General features: G+C 46.8%; 1 protein-coding gene across 1 annotated transcript; it reads right to left on the bottom strand.

Moving 5' to 3' along the window:
* Positions 1-10,720, bottom strand: CAPZA1 (capping actin protein of muscle Z-line subunit alpha 1). Its single transcript, XM_054395845.1, has 10 exons — positions 10,682-10,720; positions 5,976-6,039; positions 5,673-5,724; positions 4,766-4,829; positions 3,408-3,614; positions 2,918-2,997; positions 2,418-2,496; positions 1,882-1,953; positions 792-854; positions 1-164 (listed from the first exon to the last, which is right to left on the bottom strand). The coding sequence occupies exons 1-10, from the start codon at positions 10,718-10,720 to the stop codon at positions 24-26; spliced, it is 861 nt and encodes a 286-aa protein (XP_054251820.1). The 3' UTR covers positions 1-23.
* Positions 10,721-10,978: the final 258 nt, after the last annotated feature.

Here is a 10,978-nt window from a genome sequence, read left to right on the forward strand (position 1 = left end):
GTCTCCTCATCCTCATCCCCATGCTAAGCATTCTGCATTTCCTTGCCAATCTTGTAGCTGAGGATTTTGTTCCAATCAATCTTGGTGCGGGTGACAGGCAGCTGCCGGCGTAAGGCTTTGAAGGTGGTGTCTGACATGGTCTGGTAGTTCTCACTGATGGCTGTCTGCAACAGCAAGAAGATTTGGTTAGGGCTAAGGAGCTGTGAGGAAGCAGGATTCTGTGTTGACACCACAAACCCTTCTCCTCAAGGTGAAGGAAATACACTGTTCACTCACAACCCCCTCACCAGTGTGAGTAAAAGGATCTCTGTCCAACCCCTGGGGCTGTAGCAGCTCCTCAGGTGTTTCACTCATCTGTACCAAGTCCCTCTCACAGGGACATTATGAAAACTTGTGACACATCTCCAAATATCCTTAGGTGTTTCACTCATCTGTATCAAGTCCCTCTCACAGGGACATTATGAAAACTTGTGACACATCTCCATGTTAAAATCTCCTATTTTTAACTGTCACAGAGGAACACACTCAGACTCGCCCACTCCCCTCCCATGCTTGTTCCAGGCACCATTTGTAACCCTTTAAAATACCTATCCAGCAGCAAACCTGGCTGATAACTGCCCAGCTTTACAGCTACAGGCTTTGAACAAATCCCACTGCCCTTTTCTAGGGAATTTCTTACAGTCCACACCAGATTCAGCCCAAACCAGAATGAGGTCACTTGTCCATGTCTCCATGCACTGTGAATGGAGCCTGAAATGATTCCATCCCATGTTAACCACCCCTGAGCTTACCTGGTACTCATTTTCTGCATTTTCTATGATCTTAATAAATTCCTTAGCTGTCTGGACATCACTCTACAAAAGGGAGAAACAGGTTTTTATGGTTAGGAGCAGCTTCCAAAAGCTACACAACAGATATCTCCTCCAATAACGGGCTGGGTATGGATGAAGTGGGTAACACCCAGCAGGTTGTGCCTCATATCTGCAGGCTCATGCTGGGTGCCTCACAGCTGTACTGGCTGGAGCTTGTGCTCCAGGCTGAGACAGGGCTGCACCCTAGTGAGCACAAGATGAGCATCTCAGCATAGATTAGGGACTATGTGACTGCTGCTCCCTCTGCTGTACTGACAGGACTTCCTGTTTTCCCTTGGTACATTTGTAGCTCTTGCTGTTTCCCTTGCACATGGATACATAGAACACATTCTGTCCTCTTTAACAGAGCCTCACAAGCTTTCCAACAGTCTGCACTGTCTGAGACGCTCTGACCTGAAGCAATTGAAAATTTGGGCTTCCCACATGACTCTAAACACAACCACGTTGACTAGTGACTCTCAAATGACACTGAAGTCAAGAGGCTGTAGTCACAGGAGTGTGTGCTTCAGGAGATGTTGAAGGAATAAAACAGTGTCCAGAGAAGGGCCACGAGGGTGATGAGGGCTGGAGCTCCTCTCCTATGAGGACAGACTGAAAGAGTTGGGGCTGTTCAGTCTGGAGAAGAGAAGGCTCCGAGGTGACCTTCTTGTGGCCTTCCAGTATCTGAAGGGGGCTACAAGAAAGCTGGGGAGGGACTTTTTTAGGGTGTCAGGTAGATAGGACTGGGGGGAATGGAACAAAACTAGAAATGGGTTGATTCAGGTTAGATGTTAGGAAGAAATTCTTCCCCATGAGGGTGGTGAGACACTGGAACTGGTTGCCCAGGGAGGTGGTGGAAGCCTCATCCCTGGAGGTTTTTAAGGTCAGGCTGGATGTGGCTCTGGGCAATGTGATCTAGTGTGAGGTGTCCCTGTCCATGGCAGGGGGTTGGAACTAGATCATCCCTTCCAACCCTAACAATTCTATGATTCTATGATCATTAATTAAAAAAACCTTGTAGCACACTTACTGAGACCTGTACAGAGTCCTGGATGTCTTTATGACTGACCAGCTGAACGTTGCCATCTTCATAATAATGAACCTGGAGAGAAGCAAAAAGGCAGGCTTCATTAACACTCATTTCTTAGCCCCTAGAGCCCCCAAAAGCTGCCAGCATGGCCCAACAGCCTCGTTGTGCCACTCTGCTTATGTGGAGGCTACAAGCAGGATGGCTTTGCTAAAAGGTTTCACTCTTTGTCAAGACTGTTCAAGATTATGTTAACGCAGTAAACATCTGGAGCTGAAATAAGAGCAATTATAAAAGAATTCATGGCGTAGGGTTTTAGCCCTATGAAGTGAAGCTGAGTTGGAGGTACATAGGGTAAGAAACCACAGGCCAGGCTGTAGATGATGTCCAAACCACAAGATTTAACAATCAGCCTCTTGGATTGCATAGTTTAATAGCATCTTGACTTGAGAAAGACATCAACTGACTTGGGAAGCTGAATTGTGTGAAGAGAAGCACAGGGTAGCTTCTCCTGTTCTTGCCAGAAGGATTTAACTCACCTGGATTTTGAGCACTGCAGCCACTTGAGCTGTGGGTGGTGTGATGGTAAACTTCCATTCTGATCTCCAACGGCCATTCCTGGAAACAAGCAGAGCAGGCAAAACTCTTTCCCCAAAGCTCTAGCAACAAACAGAACCAAACCACCAAGAGCAAGTTGTGTCTGCTGTCATCTTCCGACCAGGGTTACACTGCCCTCCATGGCACTGAATTCCATGTCTGAAGCAGAGCTGAACCCAGTGCAGCTGCTCTAGAGAGCAGCTCACCTCCCTGTGCTCTGGAACAGCTCATGGGGGCTCTGTCTGGCTCTGCTACTCTCTGGATAGGTCACTGAGCCACACCAAAAGCTTCAGGGAGGTGCTAGAAGGGGATCAGAGACTACAGAATGGCTCTTGGGAAGCCCAAGGCTACCTGCCCTCCAGACTGTCTCAGAGGACACAGGGGATAGGTTTATCTGAGGACTAGCAAAGGAAGGAAGCAGACAGTGTTGAAATGGTCTTACCAGAAGTTTTTGGGCTGGAACTGGTGGCTCTCAATACAGGCAATAATTGTCTGCTGCCCATCTATAGATTTACCATAAACCTGTGTTTAGAAAGAGAGTTAAAAAGGCCCAAGTGCTGAGGAAAGCCATTCTCAAGCTGTGTTCTTGGCAGCACTGTGGAGGTTTGTTATTGTGGTAGCTGCCTGGGAACATGCCAGCACCAACTACGCTGTGCAACACCTCCTCTTGCACCTAGGTGCAAATAATGCCTCCTTTTTATTAACTGGTGGTGTCAAGGTGCTTGGCAGTCATGACCTGATGAAAACCAAGGTCTGACACACCTCTGCCACTGTGTGCATGCTGAGGTATCTGCACCCTCTTTGGAAATGGTTATTCCAAAGTTAGTCAAAGACACCACCGAGGATGGAGAGCTCAGGCAGTCCAAAGCCCATTCCTGGTCCTGACTGCCACAGAGCAGAGAACTTGAGGAGGAAGAAGATGGATACTCAACAGTGCAGAAGCCATTGGGGTAATGATCCTTCACATAAGCCCTGAGGGCACTGTCACAGGCATCTCTCCACTGCTTCAAGGCTGACTCCGTGTCCTCGGGCTGGGGGTCACTTGCTTCTTTTCTTAAGTGATCAAACTTGAAAGAAAGTTTGTTTCTTGGGTCTAAAAATCTGCCATTGCCCAGATCACCATGTTCTGTGATTAAGACCTGGAAAAGAAGTTGGAATTCAGATACTTGATACTCAAGTTATGCTGCTGGCAATGGGCTGGTTTGCTTTTTCCCCCCCAGTTTGTTTGAAGAGGGATCAATGTTCCTGAAGATTCTTTGAGCTATAACATCACACATAAGGACTTGGAAAAGGCTTTAGGTTCCCTTCCTCACGGTGACAGCACTCTTGGTCTTCTCCCCCAGAAACGGCCCTACTACACCAATGGATATATTTAGTTTCAAGTTGGGCATCCCTACAATACAAACAGGTGATTTTAAAGTTATTTTTGCTTCTTTTCTTCCCCCATTTCTAAATGGAATGGAGAATTTTATTCTGACCAGTTAGTGACACAGTCCATGTAACAGTAGCTCTCCTAGTCAAGAAGAGTCCAGAGACTTCTAACATCCACTAAAGTACACAGCAAAGCAACACTGAGCCTCCCCTCTCCTGTGTCTTATTTACCACAACTCTTTGGCTTCCCAAACATTGACTTTCTTATTTATATTTGTTTTTGCAGGCTGTACTGCAACTTGCTCTTGCCAAAGCTATTTCTATGGACAGTCCTCTTAAAAAAAAAATATCTGCCTGCCATGAATGTATCTGGGACAGCAGAGAAGCTGGGTCAGTGCTTGGTTCCCAGAAGAGAGCAGATGGCCAGGCCAGCTTTGCAGCTCTGGGAGCACTTGCTGCTTGTTCTCAACCAAAAATTTGGTTTTGCTGGCATAAGACTGGATGGTATCAGATTGGTGCAACCAAAGATATAATGTGGGGTTTGGGGTAGCTGGGGATAGACTAAAAAAGGCAGAAAATGAAAAAAAAAAAAATTACTACTAAGAATCTGCTACCAATCACTAGGAGGAAGTGTCAGCAGGTAGCAGCATAAGGATTTTTGATTGAGCTTTAAATAATCTTTAACAATTCATACTCCAAGTGGAATTTCAGTGACTTCAGCAAAGAGCTTTACTAAGGAACAATGAATTAGAGCTTCTAGGCAGTGTCAGACAATACTCTAAGAGAACATGTTGGTAGTGATAGGGGGGGAGGAAGGAGGAGAGGAGAGTAGAATGAAATTAGTCAGCATCTTGATGAAAGAGCATTTGTCTTGGTTTGGCAGTGATACACACCAAGTGTAGGAAGTGTTTTCTCTTACCTGATCATCATACCCTTCTATCTTCACTGGAGTGAACTGATCCATGTTGTACTGTGCAAAAGCACTGTCAGGAATGAAAGGAACATGAAGGGAACTTTAGCTGTACAGGCACATCTATCCTGACTCAAATTGGTGCATGGTGTGATTTATGTTACAGAAAAAAATCAGCTTAATGTGGCAAATAATCCCCTTGAGCACTCTTAAATGACTTTTCAATACCTTTTATTGACAATAGCTGTAAAAACCCCAGGTCTAAAACCAGGTTTGGTTAGTGATGGGCAGGAAAAGTACAGAGTTCAAAAGCAGAACAGCAGGCAGCCTGGGGGAATCTGAGCAAGCCAAGGCAAAGCAGGAACAGCCCAGCTACAATTCAGACAGCAGCAAGGTAAACAAACCAGTAGGCTAATATTGACACAATTTTCTTCTGTAAAGACCTGCTGACTGCCAGGTCACCTAGCCTGAAGTCAAATCTTAGCATCAAAAAGCTCATCTGCATCACCTTCAAGCACCTCCTGATGAGACTGTGAGAATAAACAAGGTCTTTGGAAAGCTTTTTTACTGAGGGCAGCTCTTTTTTCTGAACTTCACTAAGGATTACTCAGGATTTCAGGCTTCACTTGCTTGACAAATGATGCTTTAACAAGATCAGACTTGCTGCTGCAGAGTTGAACTTTTTGGCAGGGTGCCTTTCCTGTCAGTTTTATGCAGCCTCAACAGCACAAATTCCAACTTAAGGCTTTCAAAAAGAATCCCCAAGCCTCTCCTTGGGTATTTTGGTGGAGGATAAGGAACTGCAGATGACTGCTCTCAATACAACACGTGGCTTGCTTTGTCCTGGGGTGATGGGTGTGAGGAAACAGCCACCTCTGATGGCAACCTGACTTGTGTTTGGGGTTTCAGTACTTACTGTGCTGCTCCTTCCCTGAGAAGATTGTCATTGTTGAGCAGTAACCGGACATCTGGAGAGGAGAGAGCTTGGGGTTGGTTACTGGAGGTTGGATCAAACCTTTCTCTTGATGCATTTCATTGCCAGCTGCACCAATGGCAACGTCCAAACGCCTCAACCATGTCATGAGGGTGCAGTCACGGAATGACAGCCTCCTCTTCCCTCAACACTTAAGCTTTCAAAGCTAATGGGCACAGCCTTAGACTCTCCCAAGAGGTGAAACACAAAGAGAACACCACTGATCACTTGTCCTCAGCCACTCACCATTGAACACCTCGTTGAACTCTCCAGGGGGGGCATGAGTGATGAATTTTGCAGCTATACGCACCTAAGAGGAAGGAGAAGAGCAGTGAAACTGAAGACAAAAGATCACTGAGCTGCACACTGCACCCTCCATTCAAACAACCCAACAACAAACCCAGCTCTGACACTGACAGCAAGCAGCAAATTTAGGGAGAATCCAGTCTTGCACTCTCAGAACTGAAATAATCTCATAAGACTTTTTTTTCAGTGTGGCCAAGCAGAATAATTCCAAATGTACTCAAGAAGCTGGAAAAGAAAAAGGCACTCTTCTGTATCTGGGCTGGGTAAATCTAGGCTGGTTGCAGAGTGGGTTGAGAGTGGCTCTGAATAAAAGGATTTGGGAGTATTGATTGATGAGAAGCTCACCATGAGCTGGCAGTGCCAGGCTGCATCAAGGGGAGTGTGGCCAGCAGGGCAAGAGAGGGGATTCTGCCCCTTGACTCTGCTCTGCTGAGACCTCACCTCCAAACCTGCCTCCAGTTCTGGTGTCCCTCGCATAGGAAGGACACAGAGCTGTGGAGTGAGTCCAGAGGAGGGCCACAAAGATGATCCAAGGGCTGGAACAGCTCTGCTGTGAGGACAGGCTGAGGGAGCTGAGGGTGTGCAGCCTGGAGAAGAGAAAGCTCCAGGGAGACCTAACAGCAGCCTTCCAATACCTGAAGGGATCCTACAGGAAGGCTGCAGAGGGACTTTTCATAAGGGTGTCTAGAGACAGGACAAGAGGGAATGGCTTGAAGCTGAGGGAGAGCAGGGTTAGACTGGAGCTGAGGTAAAAGCTCTTCACAAGAGTGGTGAGACTCTGGAATAGGTTGCCCAGGGAAGTTGTGGATGCTTCCTTCCTGGGAGTCTTCAAGGCCAGGTTGGATGAGGCCTTGAGCAGCCTGAGGCATTCTGCCCATGGCAGGGAGGTTGGAGGAGATGATCTCTGAGGTCCCTTCCAACCTAAGCCATTCTCTGATTCTAAAGTAATAAAGCTGCACAGTGCTCTGAACAACACCACACATCTTGCCTTGTTAGAATTTAGGTATTGATTCTGCTGGAACTAGGAAGAGTTTATGGTGGTCATAATAAAATCTTTTATGTTTTTTACAGGGCTAAAGGGAACAGAATCGCCTGGGAAGACTTGAAACAGGAATGGCACCAAATGAAACCCCTCCCTACGAGTAATAAAACCATCCCATTTCTTCCATCAAGCTCAGCTAACAAAGCTGTGCTGCAGCCTTTCTTGCTCAGCCAGACATTCACTCAAGAGGAACTGCAGAAGAGTCCTTACACCTCTGATTACTTTCTCCACTTTTCATCTTGAGCAGTAAGACAAAGGAGCGTGCATCCATCCAGCTCCTTCAGCTGCCAGAGCTGGAAATAACTTGCTTCTCTCAACAGCCTTCCCTGTTTTAATTAGGAATTGTTTGTGTTGCTTGTCACATAATGACTTAAAGCAAGCCCTGAAATGAACCAACCACCTTCCCAAACAAAGGGCCTCTTGCCTTATTCCAACAGGATCAAGTAACAGCTCTGTGCCTTAACTGGCTTGAGCTTCAGACAAAAATAGATCATCTTCCAGATTAGCATTTACTCCCAAAAAATATCTGTAGATTCTTTATGACTTAAGCCATAAAAAAATACAAAGCTTTTAAGTCAAGCTGCTGAAATTAGGAGCGGAGTGCAAGACAGAAGCTGCAGATTAATCAACTCTAAATGCCAACGGCTGCTGGGTTTTGGAGTTGTTTTGTTTCAAGGGGTGACAGCTCGGAGGCAGGATGTTGGGTTTGCAGGAGCACAGAACGAAGACTTTCTGCAGTCTGACCTACTTCCTGCCCATCGTTGCCATTTCAGGTAGCTCTGCAGCAAAACTCAACTTCCTGCTTCTAAAATGGGGAAAGTCTCAGAGAGGGAAGCTGCTCAAATGTGAGCAGCAGAATGAGCTTCAGCAGACAACAGGGGACATTGTAGCAACCCCTGAACTAAAAGGAATCCCTTAGCTTACCTAAAAAATGCCTTTGGGGACTAGAGAGTGAGGCTTAGAGGGGAATGTAATAAATTAACTTTGCTCTATTGATTCTTTTTTGTTTCTTTTGCTTTATTTTAAAGCACTGGTAAAGTCAGACTTTAAAAAATGAAGCAATTGTAGATGGGTCTACAATGGTTATTAAATGGATCCTATAGTGAATCCCTGCAGCAAGTTTCTTTTTCAGATCCCCACTCGAGATCATAGAATCATACATAAGCCTCTTCTACCTGTGCAGCACGGAGTGCCTTCAAATTGAGGCTCAGTTGCCTCAGCTGGAGTGTGATGGTTTGAAACTGTCTTTTTAATTTTTCCTTGCAAAATTCAGAACAGAGAAAGTGAAAGAATGTAAATAAGTCACTATTGGGTGTAAGAAGGCAAAATACTGATTGTTCTAAACACTTCCATTGGATAGATAGAAATGTTTAAGAACTATTACCCAAAACAAAGTGGGCACTCTGCACATTCTGCATTCTGCAGTGGGGGCAGTTGCTGGGCTGTCTGGCTGCTGGTTTTTTCTTCTTCTCTTCTGGCTGAAGATAACACACACTGACCTTGGCAGCTAAGTTAACAACTTTCTGCTCTAACTAACTCTGCTTTCTGTCCAGGGGGGTCTGGGGGGAAGCTCCTGGGAGAGAGAGAGGCCCCTTTGGGAGGGTCCCCTTGGGGGGAAGCAAAGGGAGATCGGTTGTGCTTTTCTGTTGATTGTATATATTTGTAAATGTTGTGAATTTTGTATATTTGTACAGATTCATTGCATTTCATTGTAGATTTTAGACTCTGCTTGTAAATACAGCTTTTCATTTGCTTCCAGACTGGGCTAGCCTGGTTATTGTTGGTGGGGGGGGAATTTCAGCTCACACCGACACACTTTTTATTTTTGGCGCCCAACGTGGGGCTTGATTGCTTGTATGATTTATTTCTGCTCAGATTAGGAAGCAAAATGAAGCTGTTTTGGATTCTGAGTCATTCTATTTCGTCTATTATCAGTGTGAATGTCTACAGATGGGCTGTTTCCTGCATGATAGACAAGATTGTGAGATATGTGGCATATAAGTCGTTTCTTTGGGTTAAGAACAAGTTACTGAATGCTGTTGAATTCTGTTGTGGTCTTATTGGGCTTAGAAGCTATGGTAACTCAACTATGGATCTGCTAGCAGACACATTTGAGTTTGTTACTCCTCTTACAACTACAGAGGGTCTTTGAAACCAGTGGTACCCTAGATATCTTGTGCTAGCCTTAATTTTGTTGTTTCTTGGAATAATCATATGGCTACTGATAGCACTGTGTCAAGAAAGACATGGAGCATGAAGCACAATAAAAGCTCCAATTTCAAGCAAAATCCCACCTGCTCTACTAAATAAAGTAGTTGGGCACACATGGTTTTTTGGAGGAGCCTCTTCTTGAGGGACAATATCCTTGGCAAGCACTTTGGAAGAACTGCAGATGGATACCAAGGCAGGAAGAAAAAAACATCAAGTGACCCCAGGCTCTCTGACTCTTATTTCCAGATCAAATATTCAGCCTAGGTTAAACCCAGACAGGGACTACAGTTCTGTTCCCAGCCCCTTAAGGCTTTGCTGGGTTACCAAGTGTGATTTACTTACCCCAACTCCCCCAAGATTCAGCTTCTCACATCAAATGCAAGGATTGCTTCAATTTTAGCAGTTCAAATGCAACTCAGCCAAATGGCATGGTGTAAAATATTTAATACAGCACTGGACAGATTTCAGTTCTGTGCTAAAAGCCATTATGAATTCTGTCCTGGAATACTCATTTCACACAATGCTCATGTCATCTAAAATATCACCTACAGGATGAACTGCACCTTCCAAGCTCTATCTACTCCTTTCAGGAGGAGTCAGGGTAAGGAAGCTGAAATTGGCAAGCTAAAGAAAATTGAAAGCAGGCTGCAGACGACCTCTGAACCCTAACGCTCCCTCCAGAACGTTAAGAAAAAAACCCTGCATCTAATATTTTTATGATGTGAGAAAGAGTAACGGTGGATTTTTTAACTACCTTTTGTAGGTAACTGGGGTTGCTTGGCAGAAAAGGCGACCTCTTAATTTGTTAAACGAAATTCAGCGCTGCTTCTTAGGGCTGGAATTTTCCCACGTTCCCACGCAAGAGGAACAATCTGTTCATTTCTCCCTTCCCTAAAATAAATACTGCTCCGTTTGCTCCTGCTTAGTCCCTTCCAGCCAGCATAATGTGTAGGATCTACTTCGAAGTTACTGTCGGCAGTCGGGGCAAGCAGAGAAGGTGCAGACACGCTCTGAGGGTGATCTGGGGCTGAACAGGTTGCTCAGCGCCTTCAGAAGACGCCGCTAACTTTGCTGAGATGGGAAACGAAAGCCCAGGAACAGCAAATACATTTCCGTACACAACGACGCGCCGAGGCACCTGAGCTGCACCCACGCAATACGGAAATGGAAAAAACCAAAGCCTGGCGCTGACCAGCAACCGCCGATCCCCGGCCGGTCTCTCATCCGGACAGCGGCGGCCCAGCCGGTAGCGGGGGCCCGCCCTGAGGCGGAGGGAGACCGGCTCGCCGGCACCGGGAGATCCTCCCCGTCCTCCCCCCCGCTCGCTGCCCTCTCGCGGGTGCTGCGGGGCCAGCGGAGCCATCCCGCAGCAGAGCCACGACCCCCTCCCTACCTTCTCTTCATCCGACACCCGCTCCTCGAAGTCAGCCATCTTGGCAGCTCCGGGCCCGGCCCCGCGCGGAGCCTGCCGGGAGCGGGGGGCGGGGCTGCGCCGGAAGGGCGGTCGGCGCCATGTTGGCTGTGGGCAGACGCCATGCTGTGGCCATCGCAGAAACGGGCGGGCTGGACTGGATAGCAGCGTCAGGGCTGCAGCGGTGGGAGCAGCGCGGGGGCTCTTCGGGTTTTCCGGTCTACACTGAGTGGAGACGCTTGGTCCATGGCCCGCCGGTGGGGGAGCGGTGATGGGATG

The sequence above is a fragment of the Indicator indicator genome, chromosome 35 (genome assembly GCF_027791375.1).
Source record: "Indicator indicator isolate 239-I01 chromosome 35, UM_Iind_1.1, whole genome shotgun sequence".
In the NCBI taxonomy this organism is placed as follows: Eukaryota; Metazoa; Chordata; class Aves; order Piciformes; family Indicatoridae; genus Indicator; species Indicator indicator.